This window comes from Dinoponera quadriceps, unplaced genomic scaffold (genome assembly GCF_001313825.1).
Source record: "Dinoponera quadriceps isolate SergipeBrazil2010 unplaced genomic scaffold, ASM131382v1 scaffold1169, whole genome shotgun sequence".
In the NCBI taxonomy this organism is placed as follows: domain Eukaryota; kingdom Metazoa; phylum Arthropoda; class Insecta; order Hymenoptera; family Formicidae; genus Dinoponera; species Dinoponera quadriceps.
Window position 1 is genome coordinate 268,234 of NW_014555522.1, and position 18,574 is coordinate 286,807.

The window sequence follows — 18,574 nt, forward strand, 5'->3', positions numbered from 1 at the left end:
ATGACCATCGACTCCTCGATTATCGACTTGCCGTAATGTGCATTGGTATAAATAACCGATTCACGCTGGCACTAATTAATAAGCAATTAAATTCGACTAATTTCGGATCAATGCGTAGTTAAAATAAATTTGACAATTGCGTTGAAACTTTTATGCTCCAACGTTAAATACACATATTTCTCTCTTTCCCTCTCTGTCTCTCTCTCTCAATAATCTAATCTTAGATTCAATTTTTGATAAAGTAACACTCGTCCCGAATCATCAAACTAAAAGATGAGTTCTGCATTTTAAAAAATATTAATTTTAACCGTTTGCATGAGAGAGAATTACATTTTCAATCATTTATTACACAAAAATTATATTGATACTATGATATTGATACAATTACCGTTATTACCGGTTTGGTTTCTAATATTGTTAAAATATATCGATACGGGACATTTTCTCTGTATACAGTAATGCGATGCGTATTTATATTGCAGCAAAAATTATTCGATTCGCCATCGGGCAATAATCCAAAATATACATATACAATGCCGCGTAACCCAATGCGTTTATATGTAAAGATTAAATTATTAATTGATCTGTTGTACTTCGTATGGCCTATTATAACATTTGACAGGTAATAAAGAGTAATAATAATCATGGCGTAGCGAACCAAACAACAGATAATCCGAAATAAATCCACAATCGACATTAATTCTTGCTCTACAAAAATATTTGTATCGCTTTCCGATGGCTTCCGAAAATTTACATAAATTATGAACGGGAATTATATTGTCATGGAAACGTGATCTCTAGTAACTAAGTACGGAAGAAAGATGTTGCATTTAGGGACAGTAAGGATCAAATACGTACGACATAAAAAATAGAATTCTTCTATAAAACTTAAATAAAGCAGGAGTACATATACTTAACTCATTCTAACAGAAGAAGAGCAAATATACGAAAACGTAGCTGATAATATACGATGAATAATTGTTGAAGTCATTCTTAAGTCATTCTTAAGATAATGACAGAGACAGACTTATGTGTAATGATGAGAAGCGAATTTCGTGTGAAACACGCCAAAAATAAAGAATATACATCTAATATATTCAATATATACAATATTTCAGAAAAAGAAAATCACCGAGGAGCGGAAACTGGTGCGAACGGACAATCGAAAATTATGATTAATGATAATTGAATTACTTACTGATTTTTCCACGATACCTCCTGTTCGTCAGTCACTGTGTCGATCCGAGCATCTACTTACCGTTGCACATACTCACTTGAAATATATTTCATACACACTCACTTGTCACTCACGCACTACGCGGATGCAAATCGATCGGCGAAATACACAGCTAATAATGATATCGCTGTTATTTACCAGCTAAGAACCGACGCGCCATATTGAAATCACATGTATGTATGTACACTTTCGTGCACTTTCTATGGCGTTCGTTACAATTCGAAACTAAAGACGAAACGAGACAGATTTAGGATGGAGTGAGAAACATTGAAGGACGCCACTCTAACTTCACGTCGGTGCGCAAGTCGTCGTGACTGACGCGCCGTGTGATCGTCGTAGTCACGTTAATTAGCTCGCGGAATCGTCATTAGTCGTATTTCTCCAGTCGATTAGCCGATTATACGAGTGCACGCGCAACATGTAAGTGATTAGTCACTGCAAATAAGTGTGTGATAAGTGAATAACGAGTGAACAGAACAACGACAAGTGAATGCTTGAAGTATCGCAGTAACCGACAGGAATAATGGTGTCTTGGTGACGAATCATTCGGTGAGTAATTGAGTTATAATTGGTCTCAGCTTTCGGCCGTCTGTTTGCATTCGTTCTCGTTTTTCTTAATTACGGCTCCGAGATATCACATCAATGCTAACCCTTAAACCAAAACATCCGTCTGTTAGACGCATACAGCTTCCATTCTTGTCAATATTTTCGATACTGACAAATTATAAATATTATTAAAAAAATCTTCTGATGTGTTTTGGTTTCTCCCCCGAAAGGATTAGACTGCCAAAATAAATATTACGGTTAAAGTTATGGCCTTGTAACGAGAATAGCCGTCTCTCAGACGGATGTTCCTAGAGTTCACTTGAAAAATTGTGTTCCTTCAGGTTGAAGGGTTAAAATATATATGCGTAAACATTCGTTCGTCCTCTAGAAATCTTTTGGTATTCGAACACGATTGCGAATAAGTTCGAAAACATGATGTTGAAAGTCGCGCTCTCCACTGACGCGCCCTCTCGTGTGACGCCAATGTCGATATTGCAAGGTCAGATACCGACGTAGGATACAGAAACGACGTGATTATTTAATGAGGTAGCGGACTTACCGACGAGCAATTTTATTAAATGATGAGGTTAAGTCGGAAACACGCGAGGATAAAATATTTGTATACTTTTTCTCGAGAAATTCAATAATCTTATCATCGACAATCTTATTCGTATCTTTATATCGGGTATTTTAAAACTTATAGTTGTTTGTATATCTTTTTCTTGTATACATCTAGTTCGCATATATGACAACATAGAAAACATATAACTTAGTCTACAATGTGCTCTTTGCGTTTTATTTTTTGTTCTTTATCTTTCTTCTGTAAGAACTTCTGCTTACTTATGGAAAAGAAATAAAGAGCAAGAAACAAGACGCGAAGAGCAACATTGTACATCAGGCTTAATGTTTCAAATCTGGACAAGACGTCTTATGTTCTGCTTTCACATATGAAAAAGTTCCTCGTGCGAGAAGACCATCAAAGATTTTTCAGACCTCTTCAAGATATTTTTAAGATGTTTTGATACGTTTTAATATTCTCTGAGATCAGATTAGTATTGAGCGATAAATTTTATCTCGTGCGTCATCCATCGAAGTAAACATTAAAATTAGATTAACTGTAGCACTTTGGGTTGATATCTTGATGATAAAACGACTAAATAATAATGACGGTCGTGTTTATTTTTCCTCCACTGACTAATATTCTTGTTAATTATTTTGCTCATAAATTAAAAGAGTATAGGTAATATTCTCGATTAACCAAACTATCAATTTTTATATCATTCCGAGATAATATAATCGAGAAAATATAATATAAGCTTGTTTTCGAATTATCGCAGCATATAAGGGCAGGATAATATATATTGGCGGCAATAAAATACAACGGATTTAAATAAATTCTACGAATTTTATTAACTTAGTTGCCTATTTCTGGCAGGAATGTAAAACATCGTAATTACATAGTTATTCTTTCTAAGTTTCGTTAAGCATGGAATTTCACTTGAATGATAATAAGGTACTCCGAATGTTGCCTATATGTTGGATATAGCTCCATCGCATTGCGGGTCTATTATCATCGTCAATGTAGATTATAGAGTGCCTTCGTCATGGTTACTAATTAACAGCTGCAAGGCTTGCACGAGCACTGTCCGCCCGTCTTGCAACCGCAATTATCTGTAAAAAGAAAGACAATTTGTTGGCATAAAATTCAAATTAAAAATTCCTACCCGCGCTTATCGTGTGAGGAGAAGACGCGGGGCGCGTAATTGAATTGTGCGCGTGGGATGATGTAATCATGCAAATAGCGGAATTTAATTAGTGCGCAAATTCCAACAATTTCTAAAATACCTCCGATGTGGAAGAAAGAACGGAGAGAATGGGAGGATGAAAGTAGCGTAAATGAAAGAGGAATGCGTTCCGGGAAATCGTCGTTCATTCTATCATGAGCAATAATCGAAACAATCATCGAAGCTCCGAGAAAAGCGTTACGTACAATTGCACCACCACAGCGGAACGCGCCGCGGAATTGCGACGCAAACGGTGCTAAACGGCACGACGAATAGGCGTCGGCTGCGGCCGTCATTAGTCGGTCATTGTACGGTATAAAACAAAATGTTCTGTACGGTCGCTCCCAGAACACGTTCTTCATAGTCGATACGTTTAACTTTGCAAGAAGGAGAGACACAGGGACAGAGAATGAGAGAGAGAGAGAGTGATGGGGGGGGGGGGGGNAACTGGTTCACGATTAAAAATAATCGGATCGTTATGATAAAATGGAGCATAAATCAACGGAATTTGCGAGCGACAGGCACTATTAATTTCCAAACGTAAATGTAAACTTAATTACCTTTGCATCCGGAATCGCAGCACGAGCAGCTATCGCCGCACTTGCAGTCCTTGCACTTGTCTGTAAGCAATACGAAAAGTACATATTACACATATTGAAGTACATATTACAGGTACAAACACTACAAACACATAATTAGATAGAAGTCGTTTGAGAGAAGTCGCATTCGCGAATTACTTTGGAATATCGATCCGCGTACAAATGTACAAAAAAAGCGTTCAACCGGCTGCGATAAGCCGGTTTCGTGTAACGCTATCCTCTAATTTCGCTACGTGCACATTAACAGCAGCTCTCTAAATCATCAGTGAAAATCGAAGGAACATTGCGCTACCATTGCCATGTCGTACGAATGATTTATCAGAATTCTACCGAACCGGTTGATTATACTCGTGAGTGCACTCACCTTTGCACTTCTCGCATCCTGGTCCCGGCATCTTGGCTGGTTGCTTGGGCTGGCTTCGACTGTCAGATACTACGACGGAACGCTTACTTGCCGGTACCACGCCGCGGCTTCGAATTTATCGATCGCGCCCCACTGCGACCAGACTTTGGTTCCGAGCGGCTTGACGAGCGTGTGCAACCGGCAAATGCGTGCCATGCGCAACCGTTCAGGGCCGTGTCAACTCTGCCGGCACGACCTTTTCCAACAGGTTGTCGGAAACCCTGGAAACAGGGTCGAATTAGAGAGAGAAAAAAAGAGATGTCGGAATATCAGTCTATAGAGTTATTGCGTTTCAAAGATAAGGACAAATTAAGTAGATTCGAGCAAAACAGCAAAGTTAAGAATGTATCGATTTCGACAACGACGCTTCATTATGTTTTTTACATTGTGTCTAAAGATGCTAAAAGATGCAACGTACGATATAAGTGGAACGTTATTTTTCATTAACGCGAACGAGATATGTAAGCTCAAGTTGTTCAACTTCTACAAGTTATATAAAATATCTTATGGGAGTGATCGTAAAAATTCTATACTCGCGTGCGAAAGATAATTTCCGTGTTATTAGTGACATTTTAATAATTTAAAAGGTCAGCTCCACGAATATATTTGTGCACATTTACACGTGGTACTCGAAGCGTGTCTATTGTATAAAGAAGCGTGGAACATTACGTAAGACGAAAAAAGTGATCTTGATCAAGTCCGGCGTGTCAGGGACATAAATCCGTGAAATAACACACACGTCCACCGAGAGAGCGGTTCTCTCCTTCCTGATCGTGCGGTTAAAAAATTTCAATTTAAAAATCCGCTCGCGTTATTGGCGCAGATCACAAGGGTATCATTGATCCGCGATCGACGGCCCTGCCCGTGTACATAAACGACACGAGACCAATAGCGGTAACGACGCATTTCGCGACTCGTTATGCGCTGTATCGATAAGAGTCTTGTAACATGCGATATTCGGAAAATTACGTTGCGCACTGAAATCGCCACGTATTGACTCACTTTCTGGGACACCTTCGTCTCGCTTTTTGCCTTACATTATTTTACGCCTTTTTTCCACGGTGGATTTTACGATCGTCCCTCGTTAAACCGCTCTCTTCTCAGGATTCTGAGAATACTGAAAAGCGCCCTACCTTTTCTCTTCGTTCTTATTTCGTATATATTCCGAGTTGTTTCTCTAATTACTCCGCAGTCTAATAATGTACACGAGAAATATCTCCAATACCCGTTTTACGTTATTTATTGACAAACCAATTTTATTCGCAGAAACAGATCACTTCTTCCCGGTGAATCGCGGAAGAAGGAAATCGCATCATCGCAGTTACAGTTATGATTAAATTCTATGGAAAGAGGCTGTTCAACTTAACGGAACAAAATAGCACGCGATAAAACACGGTGCGCGACTTTACGACACGAAAAACGCGGAATGATCGGTGACTTAAGAAAAGTGAATAAAATTGCACATTTAATGGAACAACATCTTACATATAAAAAGTTTGATTCAGCTCTGATAAAAAAAAAAATTAACGTGCATTAGAGATATCGATAATCTTTATAATACATGAGTGATTTTCAACAAATATTTCGGTATGGGCTAATAGCCCTTTTGTACACGAGAGAAGTGCGTTTTACGGGCTGTCTGCTCGATATGTACGGATTCTTCTGCGGAATCGTAGTGAATCTCAGGTTGCTCCGAGCAATCCGTTTGAACCGTCTTCGTTCGACCTGAAACAGCGCGACGTAAAGATTAATTTCATATGTACTTATAACAACTACATATTTTTAGGAGTAAATTGACCAATTCGTGGCTAAGTTCGTTACCTTCGTGTCGAATCACAACCTTGTCTTGCGTGGCGCGCAATAATTCGTTTATGCGATTGCCCACTTTTCGATTTTCCGTTTCTTTGATCTGCAGAAAATTACCTCTTGTTAATAACTTGTTACGCATCGTTACAAATTAAAATTCCCAGCCGTACATACCGTGCGTACATGAGACGGCAGCTTGTAATGCACTTTCGGATGTAGAAAGTTATCGGGAACATTTTCATCTCTCGCTGCTGTACCGGCGAGTGTCTGAAATAATCGCAAATGTATCGTAAGGAATCTTGGAAATTACATCTGTACATTTACTAACACCGTACATATTACAATCTAATGACTCACCTTTTTGGGCTGTTTCGGTGATAATCGAAACTTCATTTCCGGCTTTGTATTAACCGATGGCACATGTTGCTTTCTCCTTGGCGTCAACAACATCTCATCCGTTTTAGGCCGTAAATTTTTGATCAGGTGAGGGTTCGTGCCTTTGATGTACATGCCAACCGGCGATATCACGCTGTCGTAATTTAGTCCCATTTTACGACAAATACTCTGCGCACACGGACTGATGTCAGGTTCCTTGTTCGAGCTCTTCTTCAAGTTCTCTTGCTTAATCGGACTGACTCCCGCGTTGCGAAAATACGTGCGTTTCTCCCTACACACAGTCCTCTTGGCAGGAGTCTTCCCGGGAGTTATGAACAGCTTCGGTTTCGGAACGGCGAATATTTTAGGCGAAGGACTCCTGCTAGTTCCTCCTCTCGTTCCTCTCGTTATCGAGGACTTCGGTGCTGTCAATGTCGCAACGTTAACTTTATTAGCCTCCTTCGCGCGAGCGTCCTTTTTACTTTGCGTAGGACGAGACTTGTACGATTCTGATCGTTGTAGTAAATTGAGCAAGGGTCTGTACTCCTCCAAATACTCCTGGTATTTCTTACAAGACATCAGTGTTTCCATCAACTTGACGTCCTTCTCCGTCGACAACCTCGCCTCGTTGACGCTGCTAATCGGACACGTTCCCTGTGCTTCCAACGGCTCCGAGCTCCCGTTGATCTCCATTATTACTTTTGCCGTGTTGAGGCACCTCTGCCTCTTCTTCGCGATTTCATATATAAGCGTCTTCTGCAGATCGTCCGGCTCGATTATCTCGCAACGTGTTTGACATTCCGCACGTTGCATGGGCGACACGCTCTTCGACAAGATTTTCTTAGGTTTATCCGGCGTGAAAACTATGAGGTCGTATTGGAAGCTCGATGTCTCAGGCGTCGTGTTGTGTTGGCTCGCCGGGTCGGAAGTGGACGTCGCAACGTTCCGAACTGGCTCGCGAACGCCGAACGAATCCTCCAGAGATGCCATTTGAGTGCTGCACTTGTGCAAAATATTATTCATGTTTCGCAGGGGCGACTGCAAATGATTCTTCTGTTGCGGCGACGGTCTGTACTCGTCCGGGAACAACCTCTTGCAGTAGGCCTCCAAACATTCGAAGGTGCTCGTGCTGTCGTGCACGTTTGTACTCTCATACGACGGACTCTGTGTCTTATCGAGCGCGGCAGAGATCGTCTTTGGAGTACGCCGGAAAATCTTCCTGGGACTTTTACTACTTCGGCTGACAGTGGAAGAGATGGGTGTGACTATGCACAGACTTTTCCGCGGACTCAAAAGGATACCGAGCGATCTCCGCGAGGAATCGGGTTTAGGTTGTCCGTCTCCTTCCTCGCAAATCGACGTGCCTGGGGACGCAGGCCATTCAGGCACGGTCTCGTTATCTATGAATTTGCACATTTGTCGAAGTTCCGCGGTTAATCGACGCAAACTGACATCCGGGAATTCTCGCGTGTCGGAATCGTTGATTATGACCGATTCCTCGATTATCGTCAGTAATCTCTCTGTGAAGTCACTCGGCGAAATGTAAAATATCGTGGACAGACGTCTCAGCATTTGTTCTTGATTAAGCATCTCTCTCGGCGGCTTCTGCTGATTTTCCAACGAATGCAAAAGAGTCTTCAATTCGCAAGGATCGATGTCCTCTACTGTACTCCCGCCGCTTGTCAAGTCGTATTTCTGATCTTCCTCCATAGATTGCAAGTCATCCTTTTTGTTCGATGAGACAGGAGATTCTGACAAGGATATTGCATCGACTGATGGGACGATTGTTTCAACCTTCTCGTGGTTACTAGCTTCAACTGTAGTCCCTGCAAATGCTAAACAAAACTGGTTAGCTTTAATATTGTGATTTGTATCTCTCTTTAAGTTACTATTAAGTATAACGCTGTTATCTCTTTTAATTTCTTCCTTTTGACACAGACATGTATTTCAATGAATTTAACAATGCAGCATGTGACTACACACCAATTGAATCATATTGCATCTTCTAAATCTTACCTGTATTTAAATAACAAGGATCAACTTCTTTAACATTTGTCTTGGATGAAGTAGTAGAAATACTGGAGTATTCCTCGCAAGTTCCACTTTCCTTTTCCAGATATTCGTTATGAAACAGATTTATACATTTATTCAGGTCAAATTTAATTGGGATGTAAGATGTTTCATTCAATATATGGTTTGGTTCGTGCTGTATATCGCTATATTGAGTGTCAGAACTTTCCTCAGCAGTGTGATACGCATCAGAGGACGATACATATTGCTCTTTTGTTGAATTACTTGCTAGAATAATTGAATCACGGTGACACTTAATATTGTTTGGACAATTATGTTTATCACTTCCACATTGCCTATTTATTACAGAATCAGTATCTAAACTGTCCTCTGAATACATTTGAGATGCCTGGCTGTATTCTGTGTCAGATGTTTGACCTGCAATTAAATATATTTGTTCAACAATAGACCTCATTTAAGTTCCTGCAAAATCAACGTCGTTAAACACGAACGATGCGAGAAATTGTCGTACTTACGGAAACTGAAAAGAGAATCCGTGAAATTGTCGGCACGTCTTCGTCGACTATTCATACTACGATATTTTTCACAGAAGGATTTGGTCGTGCGTTACAATTTTAACTGTAAAAGATATCAATTTGCACCAGAGCTCTCAGCGAGCCACAAAAACACGAAACTCGTAACGGATTGAGCGGAGTTATACCATACCTATTTTGAACTATCAGGTGCACCAACCTGACCGGAATAGCTACATTCCAAAACAAAGCTCTTCAGGTATTTGAAAAGGAAACATGTGAAGAGGGGAGATAATTATGAGAGATTCATAACGCGTCTGTGACACACACGATATCCGTTAGGCAATAGATGAGGTTATATTCTAGGGACATTGACTAGCGACATTTTTGTCTCTGGGAAACAAATATTCTTTTGATTCGGTGTGAATTCTCCGTAAGATTGACACCACTGCATAGTACTGTTCTGTTACAAGTTCGTGGGAACGAAGAATAGCCATGTTCAGCGGAATGTTTAATTTGCAACTGTCTTTCTGAGCTGAGATTGGATTATTCTTTTAGATCTACGGTAATAATCCAATGTCAGCACAAGAAACTTCCAAGTTGCAAACTAAACGTTGCCGAACTCGGCCAATGGCACATAGATAAAACCTCGGTGTTTCCAGCGTGTATAACGAAAGCGAGAGAGAAGTTCCTGGAAAAATATCCACATCTGTCGCGTTTAAAAATTTGACTTATCTTCAAGTCTGTTAAAATTCATTCTACTTGTCCGATGAATGAAATATTATGAAATAAAAGGATATTTTCGAATTCAAAGAAGATTCAGGATCCAGATATAAATTCAACTATTGCCTGCCGTTCGATGAATTTAGATCAACAAGTAGCAAACGCTACTTCACCACCCATTGTGTATGATCAGAAATACATGAATTTCGTAGATACCTTATTGAAGGAATCGGCCGACGAGTTTGAGAAAGAAAGGAAATGTATGTATTATGTGATTTACCACTTGCCACTCAACATTAGTTTCTTACAGGTTTTAAATCCTTTTGGTACGATTTTATATCATAGAAAGAAAATATTTATTTTAAGTCATCCCATAAATAATATAAATTTTGAAGAAATTATTTGTGCATATTTAAGTAAAGAAAAATTATTTTTGCAAAGATTAATCATTTATTTTTCCTTTCTATATCCTACTATTATTTATTATATCTTATTATTTATGAGATGACTTGATACTTTTAGTTTCAGAGTCGAGTTTACTGAAACTATACAAGCTATTCGGTGTAACGTTTGAGAGAGGCTTAGATCTATATGAAAGGCGACGAGTCACACAAATCTCCACATCCAAGATAATTATAAAAGAACCATGCAAGAGTGCAAATGAGGCTAATTGGTTGATACAAGTTAAAGGACACTCAGGAGCATTGTATACTCTTTTTCCCGAAACAAATTATTGTACTTGTGATGCCTTCAGGTATATACGACTTCAGTGTTCAAAGTAATATTCAAAGTATCATGTTTAAAGCAATGTTTTACCTTGAAAGTAATGTCTACAAAGTTTCGCGCATCAAAGTAAATAGCTCATATGTTCTTGGTAGAACATTCTTGCATAGCTCTTGTAATATCATAGATATCAGGTACTGAAGGATCGGTCTGCTTTTACATGCAAACATGTATTGGCAGCTTGGCTAGCCAGCATTGACAATGAAAAATTGTTGCATCAGCAACTGATGCAAAAACAGTTCGACAGTTTATTGTTATATCAAGTCTCATACAAACATGATGCGTTCTAATGTCGAAGAATACATGCTAGTAGCAAAAATGGGACTGACAAATTTGAAGACCGTAATACAGTTACTAAAAGCTATCAATTTTAAGGAGGTATCTGAAATATATAAAAATACACTTCTACACAATTGTGATATTTTTATTTTTTATTAAGACAAAGGAAACATTTACATATTATACAGACAGCCACTTGCCTGGGCAGTGAAAATGGATTAAAGATTACAGTCGAAGACGCGAAATGTATGCAGGCTAGTGCATATATCCCGTCCACGATTTTTCACGAATTTGAATTGAAGGAGGATGTTATATTTTCGATAAGTTTAAGCATATTGGTAGAATGCCTTTGTATGTTCTGGCCCAGTTCGCAAGAAGATTCAGTCACAGTGCAGATATTTTACAAAGTAAATCGTACAACTAAATGTTAAAACCCAATAGTCTGTACGAAATGCAACAAATACCATTGCAATCCATTGTAGGGCACAGGCCATCCTTTAAGCGTTATCATTGAAGAAGACGGTGTCATAACAGACTGCTCTTTAAAAACTCTAGAAATAGATACATTGTTGGACTTCCATTTCGAGGCAAAGAACGTTTTGAACAAAGTAGTGTTGCAAACGGAATTGCTGAAGGACATCATTGCCGAGTTAGATCCAACTAGTGATCTAGTCGAAGTATATATGTGATTTACAAACAATTATTTCGTTAGCAATATTTTGAGAAAAACATGCAGTTTGTGCCGGAATAATTCGTCTAATGATCATTCACCGGCGAGGGTCGAGAATGTTCCCTTGAAAGATACATCGTTTACGTTTTAGTTGCGTTTATCGCCGGAGAAACCGTACTTCCGAATCAGCACGGAAGGTCTGGGCGGCGTTTGCCATATCGACTTGCCGCACGATAGCGATTTAGTGGATACTTTCCAATGCACGTTGACGGCGACGTCCAATTTCAAATTGGCGCACATTAAGCCAGCGATGCGTGCGTTGTCATGCGCCAACAAGGTTTCCTTGAGAATCGACACTGTCGGGATATTGTGTTTCCAATACATGGTCAAAACCGAAGACGGACACACCTGTTACATCGAGTATTACGTAAGGCTTTGCATAACAAAATACACGAGTGGTCCGATAACGAATTCCGTCGCATCAATGACGTAACATTGACATCCAGATGCGGAGGGATTTTTAATCGTCATATCATTGAGCGTGGTGTGTCCCGGCATCGCGGTTGGTATAAAAATTTCGTACTTCACTTACAGATATCTTCGTTGATAAATATAGACGACTAAGGCGGTAAATGGCCAAGCAGTGATAGCGTAAGCGATAAAGTCGTATCTCGTCGAATCGATAAACAATTTTAGAGGCCTACTCGTAAAACAAAATTGTATCAAGAATGAGTAAATATATTTTATACGATTTTCACGAATGCTTTCTTTCCTTTTTTTATAATAATTCTTATAGGTACCTCGGTTTATTTTTTGTAAGACTCGGGAGATGAAAGAAGAATCGAAAGTTGTGATGAAAATATTGTATGTATTTCTGCAATCTTTATTCGTAAAAAAAAAAGTTCATATGGCAAATATTATTCGTACAAGTAATGGATAGCGTAGCTACCGTTGTGAATGAAACAACTCACCAACGACGATATTACATATTTCATTATGTAACGCGCAATACGAAAAACTCGTCCAAAAAAAGAAAAATGTGCACGACTCTCGAGCGGCTAATTTGTGCTTCGGTTATCGATCTTCCCTTTACAAAAGCGTACGTGTATCGAAAAACGTAAAGAATTCAACTTCGTGTAAAAGACGCGTAACATGTCTTTGCAATTTGTATCGTGTTATTTGCGAAATTATATCCTCACGACAACGCTGTAAAAATTTATTAAGCTAACACACAGACGATCCAGCGCTGACGTCGTTGACATTCAACGTTGCCGCACGCTCGAAGAGAGACAAGATCTTGAACAACAATTGACATGTTCTTTCATAGAGCGCTCTTAAAAGCACGTATGGAGTTGTGCACGCCCTCTCAGCCGAGAAACTCCTATTCCTGGACCTTGTATACCCTCGTGCAAACTATGTCGTCAGCCTTCATAATCTGTAACACAAATATACGTGACGGTCAGTACACACGTCGCGGTGCGATCGCAATTTCGCGCATTGACGGCAATTTCTGGACAAGTGCGGGAATTATTCGTGCGCCGGTGTCTCACGGCATTAACACGGCCGCCGTGTTAACACCGTGCACGCCGCCAGACGGATCAATAGATCCTCATTGGCATCGTTTTGGAGCCCGTGGAATTGTAAGTGTCACGAACAGGAGGTACGCACGCGATAATTGGCCGGACATCTGACGAATCATTATGACATTAGCCGTACTCGTGCAACGATCCCTCGGCGTTCCTGCACGTAGCTTTTGTGCTTTAATCGCTAATTCCCGCGCTCGCACGAGCGATACGATTCGACGACGCTCTCAGTGCTCGAAGGGGAAAAAAGAGAAGAGGGCACGAACGATAAATGTATCTTCCCGCCCGACCGATTCACGTCATCGTCACCGTTATCGAAATACTCGTGCAGATTACATATAAACTGTTTACTTTTTATTTCTCAGAAGCAACCAAAACTCAGAGGTAATAAAAACGTTTTCAGCTTCCGATCGAAGTTATACGGACTTTAGAACTTAGTATAAGGAGTGGTAACGTAAGAAACGGATATTTCACACTTAGTATATTACTCGCCGGTCAAAGTTCAACGTTGCAAATTGACTTGCAGTCTTAATAGCGCAACGAGCAGAAAGTAAAATATCTGCGATCTATAAATGGTATAACACCGAGTGTAACTAATAAATATTGTCGCAGCTGTGCAGTTTGATCGATAAGCTCTCGCGCGCAATTCGTGAAGAAAATACTGACGATATCACTGGCACAAGATGATTCTAAATATATCGCCGCGTGGATTTGCATCATATCTTTATATTTTTAACGGGTTTAACGAAACATCAATGCCATCTTTGCTGTGTTGCGTGTTTGAACATTCAATCGTATATATTTCCCGAAATATTTCCTACCGCTTTCATCTCCGTGGGCGAGAATTCCCTCTCGATCGTAGTATCTTTGTCGCCCTTCTGCACTTGCACGAGTTTGTTACCCTCCAGAGTGCAGACGCTCTTCACTTTCCTGCCGTCCGCCGTCTCCTCGTCGAACTCCTCGCCGAGCTTGAACTTGATTTCGGTGTTTTTGAAGGGACTGGTCGTCTTCAACGTGTACGTCCCGTTATTTTCTGTCAGTTCGACCACGGGACTGACGCTGCTGCCCATTTTACGTGTCATCAGACCCACCCCTGAAAAAAAATTGATAAAAATCGCTGTAAAATCGTGTACAATTCGGACGGCTTTCTCCAATCTCTCTCTCTCTCTCTCTCTCTCTCTCTAACCATGAAATTAAAAGATCTCATCTTCAAGATTTCAGCTATAGAATTCTCAAATTTAGAAACTGCTCTAAGATTGAGCACCTTGGAAAGGTTCGCCCTATCGTTAGATAAATAAAATAGAAACACTGTACACATGCCCGTCAAAACGCGCTAGTCTCACCTAAGGTTTTCATATATTCGTCGAACTTGTCGCTCGATTGAAGCTTGTAACGCTTGCCCAAGATACCGGTCAGTATTTCCGACGACATTCTAACGTTCGATGTATCGCTGGCGCCTGCGAGAACGAGACTGGCTAACAGCGCAGCCGGCTAGCGTGCTTTATGCGCGCTTCCATAATTGATTAGGCTCCGCATGCAAGGTAGTTCAGTGTATCGGCGGTTATCGCACAAGCAGAAAACGGGTATTGATTAAAATCCGAAGCGAAACGTAAACTTTGAAGTTTGACCCCCAGTCCGAGTGGAATATATGCATTATTTATACGAATAGACTCTCAACTTATCATTCAAGATGACACCGTCTCGGCACACGAATACACATCGCGATTTCGTGACGTATGCGCATTTCCCGCGCTTACGTGTTTGGCACGAACCTCCGAATTAAAATGTTGTGCAGCAATTTATAGCGACAGATATTTTCTCAAAATCACGTAACGATTGGAGTCCCTCTTATCTCCCCTTATTTTAGGACGTTTTCGTTTTAACATGTTTGGACTGATTGCTTATCATAAAGCCAACAAGAACAGCTTAACATGGTATTTTGTCCTAACGAGCAGTAAAGAAGCAATTATCGCTCTATTAAACATTTTACAATAATTTCGAAGTGCGCTTCGTGGCAAACGTGACTGCGGTAACGTTAGTCTTAGCTTGTTTCTATTATGTAACCTTCAGTCGGAGAAGGAAATCTTTATCTCGTCGCTGATTAAAAAATTCGAGCTATAGGAAATGCTGCGGTCTTACTGCATCGACGGTCGATTTTATCTTTATTTTTATCAAATCGGCTCTCTCGGAAAATACCGTACATCAATTTACGCGAGATGTTACGACATCGCGCACACAGTGAAGCTACATGTCGCGGACGGTGCGTCTAGACTTGCTCGCTTATTTAATTTCCGGCAAATAATTCTCGAAGATTACCGCAACTACGTCGGCCGAGGGTGGGAATGTTGATAATCATTGAACAATGGTTCTACAAAGAACGGTTCGTGTATGTACGAATCGGCTGACACACAAAATCTACCGCTTCTACCGCGATCCTGCCTCGAGGTGAACGTGTTTGCTTAATAGGAAAACAAGAAGGAAGAAAAAGGAGAAGTGCGTAAGCCGGCCGTGCGTTTGCGTGATTCGACTGACAATTGCGATTTATTAATCTCGTTGATGAATTAATTCAAGTGTTAAATTGGACCACAATCAGACTGTCTGCGGCACACGGTTGGAATTAAGATCGAGGTCAGGTCGTTGCACGAAGATGAGGGCGTAATTCAACGTATTAAAATTGATTACCCTTCCCGTCCTTATTGATATCTTGCTAATGCAAGCAAATTCAGCGGCTAATTAAGCGATTAAGCTTATGATAACCACTGTAGGCGGAAGTTGCGTTCAATTACGTTCGTGTACTTTCGGTAAAGACTGTCAACTGTTCGAGAGCTAAAAGTAGAAACATTCAAGATTACGCGCTAAATTATACGTTACAGCCTTCTCTTTCGAGAGATCGCGACCGTATTGATGAATATTTTTATAAGTTGCCGTATAATTCTCAATTTAAATTTCTTTTGTGTAATTTTGGTTCTTTTATTTCACAAATAGAATCCTATCGTCAACCATGTTCGTCTAAAGCGAACTTTAATTAGCATTCTTACTCGTAGCTGGTCGGAAATTCTGTGAATAGGCAAAGTGTTATTCACGAATGTCTTTCAAAAGGTCCTTTGGTGTTTGTTTCGTAACTTTCACGTCTTATAACATCTTACACGTGATACGTGTGTCGCAAAACCGTGATTTGTGTTTCCGAGAGCGTACAATGTACGCTAAGATCTGGTTACATTAATAGTATAGCTTATCGTAAGACTGCGTATATATATACGTTTATATTCTATTTCCACAAATGCAGGGAAAAAGGTTTCTGTGATGAATCATCTGCAAGAGATATCTACTTTTTTTATATTTTGTGGATTAAATTATATATCACTCACCGTGTTGATCTAAGATTTTTAACGGCGTTATCTTCTCTGCGCGTACCTGTGCAATAAAACGCCTTTATCTATCTACCTATCTCACGATACCAAACGTGTATTATTTGTACACGCTGCACACGGGACCATTTACGTACTTCGATTTCCGTCTGTCACGACCGATCAAGATCAGTCGTCTTCTGAAATATCGCTTTATCGCAAAAATTCTCCGAATTGTCGCGGCACGAAAATAGAAACGGAGGGCACGTGTCACCTACCGCCTTTTTTTTTCATTCCGTTTTCCGCGTCAGAGCGACCGTCGACGTGGCTGCACTTCGTTCGAGCGATCAAACCGATGCCAAAGGCCGCGCGTTCAATTACATGCGTACTCACCGAGCGCCTTCATAAAGTCATCGAAGTTCTCGCTGCTGAAGAGCTTGTAGCGTTTGCCGAGGAACTGGTCACCGGACATGATGATCGGCCGAAAGTGGAGAGAGCTGTTCGGTAACACGCGTGTGCGGAACAAGAGAAGTACAGCCGACGGGTCAGTCGATACAACTGAGACCGGACTAGGTAGCTACTCCTGGTCGATCGGCGCGGAACTGAACAGGACCAGGGCTAGGATGAGGGACGCCGGTGGCACGAAAACTTTATCTCTCACTGAACTACGCGGCACTCTCTCTCTATCCTTCTCTCTTCGTCCCTCCCACATACTCAACGCTCGCTTGTTCCGCCTTCGATGCTGGGGTCGCGCTCCCTCTCTCTCTCTCTTCTTCTTCTTCTCTCTCCCTCTCTCTTTCTCTCTCGTTTCCTCCTCGCCCCCCTCGCGGCCCCTTCAAAGCCACCCTATTTCGAACCGTCCGTTGCAGCTCGCTCTGTCTTTCTCGATTCTCCGATGCCGGTTCTCCTTCTCTCTCGCTCGCTCCCTTTTCGACCCTTCCGCCCTTCTCCGCCAGACTTCGAAATTTCCCTACCATGCTACTCACCCGGATGCTTCGAGGTTCCCCTCCACTTCAAAGTCTATTCGCAGCTGCGAAGGCGCGACGCGCCACCGGTGTCTTACTTCGCCGCGTCCTGCTCGTGCAATTAGCGACTTTTTCTTCGTGCGGTAAATTTCTCATTCATTTTTTTCGTGCGGGTTGCACGTAGGGGGGAAAAAAAACGAAACGGGACAGGAAACTGGTTGAAGCGATGAGCGAATCGGCGCTTCGATGAACGCAGCTCGTTTGGGTCAACGTCGAGTCAATCGGACAAGCTCCATAATTAACGCAACAGATTGGTCATGATTAAATGAACGCTATAAAGCGCATCAACGGGATTTCTTAATTCACGAACGTGTAATTTTTCTGCTTCGAACGGATGAAACGTCTGTCCGAACGAAGACGATCGTTAAATTTTTATTCATTAAATTTGGATCGTCCGAATATTGGTTTCAGTGTGCAAACGTTTCGTTTGCAGAACACCACGTACGCAGTCAATTTTTCCAACAGACAATGCACGTCCGCGCGCAATAATACTCTGGCTCAACCTGTTTTATTTTACACGACGAGATAATGTCGGCAGCGTAAAACATGAGTCACACGCAACGTGCGGGGTCATTACGATTATCGGCATTGTGGTAGTGTGCGAGGGCATACGCCGGGCGAATCGCGTACACACAGCGAGCATCACGGATATATAATTATAGCAATTTAGATTTTCGAAAGTTGCATACGAAGCGCGCGACTATTTGCGATTTTTGCATCCGCGATCCTATCTGTTACGTGGCCGATTCGAAGTTCAAGAACAGCTGGGCGTTCGGAGACCGTCGACTTTCGAACCTGTCATGCGTGATGCGTGGTGCATATCGGACCATGCGAGTGCCGAGTCCTCATTGGCTGGCGGATCAGCGCGCGC

The 18,574-nt window shown here is 41.1% G+C and overlaps 4 protein-coding genes across 7 annotated transcripts; 2 read left to right on the top strand and 2 right to left on the bottom strand.

Annotated features, from left to right (window-relative positions):
• Positions 1-3,168: 3,168 nt before the first annotated feature.
• On the bottom strand, positions 3,169-9,625 carry LOC106744581. Of its 2 annotated transcripts, XM_014619490.1 has the most exons (9): positions 9,487-9,625; positions 9,297-9,399; positions 8,767-9,198; positions 6,733-8,585; positions 6,550-6,642; positions 6,391-6,478; positions 4,531-6,294; positions 4,128-4,187; positions 3,169-3,454 (listed from the first exon to the last, which is right to left on the bottom strand). In XM_014619490.1, exons 2-7 carry the CDS (start codon positions 9,349-9,351, stop codon positions 6,164-6,166), a joined length of 2,652 nt encoding a protein of 883 aa, XP_014474976.1. In that variant the 5' UTR covers positions 9,352-9,399; positions 9,487-9,625; the 3' UTR covers positions 3,169-3,454; positions 4,128-4,187; positions 4,531-6,163. The 2 variants fall into 2 exon arrangements, with proteins under 2 accessions (XP_014474976.1, XP_014474977.1); XM_014619491.1 differs by lacking the exon at positions 9,487-9,625 and having other exon boundaries at positions 6,733-8,576; positions 9,297-9,476.
• A 157-nt stretch (positions 9,626-9,782) lies between these two features.
• Positions 9,783-11,097, top strand: LOC106744584 (zinc finger SWIM domain-containing protein 7-like). Its single transcript, XM_014619495.1, has 3 exons — positions 9,783-10,276; positions 10,539-10,770; positions 10,927-11,097. The coding sequence occupies exons 1-3, from the start codon at positions 10,153-10,155 to the stop codon at positions 11,087-11,089; spliced, it is 519 nt and encodes a 172-aa protein (XP_014474981.1). The 5' UTR covers positions 9,783-10,152; the 3' UTR covers positions 11,090-11,097.
• On the top strand, positions 11,059-12,780 carry LOC106744582 (cell cycle checkpoint protein RAD1). Of its 2 annotated transcripts, XM_014619493.1 has the most exons (5): positions 11,076-11,177; positions 11,267-11,485; positions 11,561-11,755; positions 11,900-12,175; positions 12,343-12,780. In XM_014619493.1, the coding sequence occupies exons 1-5, from the start codon at positions 11,076-11,078 to the stop codon at positions 12,370-12,372; spliced, it is 822 nt and encodes a 273-aa protein (XP_014474979.1). In that variant the 3' UTR covers positions 12,373-12,780. The 2 variants fall into 2 exon arrangements, with proteins under 2 accessions (XP_014474978.1, XP_014474979.1); XM_014619492.1 differs by having other exon boundaries at positions 11,059-11,177; positions 11,900-12,780.
• Positions 12,597-17,378, bottom strand: LOC106744585 (myelin P2 protein). 2 transcript variants are annotated; one of them, XM_014619497.1, is made up of 4 exons: positions 17,072-17,378; positions 14,675-14,788; positions 14,153-14,424; positions 12,597-13,183 (listed from the first exon to the last, which is right to left on the bottom strand). In XM_014619497.1, the coding sequence occupies exons 1-4, from the start codon at positions 17,148-17,150 to the stop codon at positions 13,130-13,132; spliced, it is 519 nt and encodes a 172-aa protein (XP_014474983.1). In that variant the 5' UTR covers positions 17,151-17,378; the 3' UTR covers positions 12,597-13,129. The 2 variants fall into 2 exon arrangements, with proteins under 2 accessions (XP_014474983.1, XP_014474982.1); XM_014619496.1 differs by lacking the exon at positions 14,675-14,788 and having other exon boundaries at positions 17,072-17,369.
• Positions 17,379-18,574: the final 1,196 nt, after the last annotated feature.

Coding starts and splice junctions, on each gene's coding strand:
- LOC106744581 (XM_014619490.1), bottom strand. CDS start 9,351: ATGAATAGTCGACGAAGACGTGCCGACAATTTCACGGATTCTCTTTTC. Junction 6,643..6,732: donor CACCGAAACAGCCCAAAAAG/GTGAGTCATTAG, acceptor CGATTATTTCAG/ACACTCGCCGGTACAGCAGC. Junction 6,295..6,390: donor GGTTGTGATTCGACACGAAG/GTAACGAACTTA, acceptor GCGCTGTTTCAG/GTCGAACGAAGACGGTTCAA.
- LOC106744584 (XM_014619495.1), top strand. CDS start 10,153: ATGAATTTAGATCAACAAGTAGCAAACGCTACTTCACCACCCATTGTG. Junction 10,277..10,538: donor GTTTGAGAAAGAAAGGAAAT/GTATGTATTATG, acceptor TGATACTTTTAG/TTTCAGAGTCGAGTTTACTG. Junction 10,771..10,926: donor TGTACTTGTGATGCCTTCAG/GTATATACGACT, acceptor GTAATATCATAG/ATATCAGGTACTGAAGGATC.
- LOC106744582 (XM_014619492.1), top strand. CDS start 11,076: ATGATGCGTTCTAATGTCGAAGAATACATGCTAGTAGCAAAAATGGGA. Junction 11,178..11,266: donor AAGCTATCAATTTTAAGGAG/GTATCTGAAATA, acceptor CATATTATACAG/ACAGCCACTTGCCTGGGCAG. Junction 11,486..11,560: donor CAGTGCAGATATTTTACAAA/GTAAATCGTACA, acceptor AATCCATTGTAG/GGCACAGGCCATCCTTTAAG.
- LOC106744585 (XM_014619497.1), bottom strand. CDS start 17,150: ATGTCCGGTGACCAGTTCCTCGGCAAACGCTACAAGCTCTTCAGCAGC. Junction 14,789..17,071: donor TGACTTTATGAAGGCGCTCG/GTGAGTACGCAT, acceptor TCGTTCTCGCAG/GCGCCAGCGATACATCGAAC. Junction 14,425..14,674: donor CGAATATATGAAAACCTTAG/GTGAGACTAGCG, acceptor ATTTTTTTTCAG/GGGTGGGTCTGATGACACGT.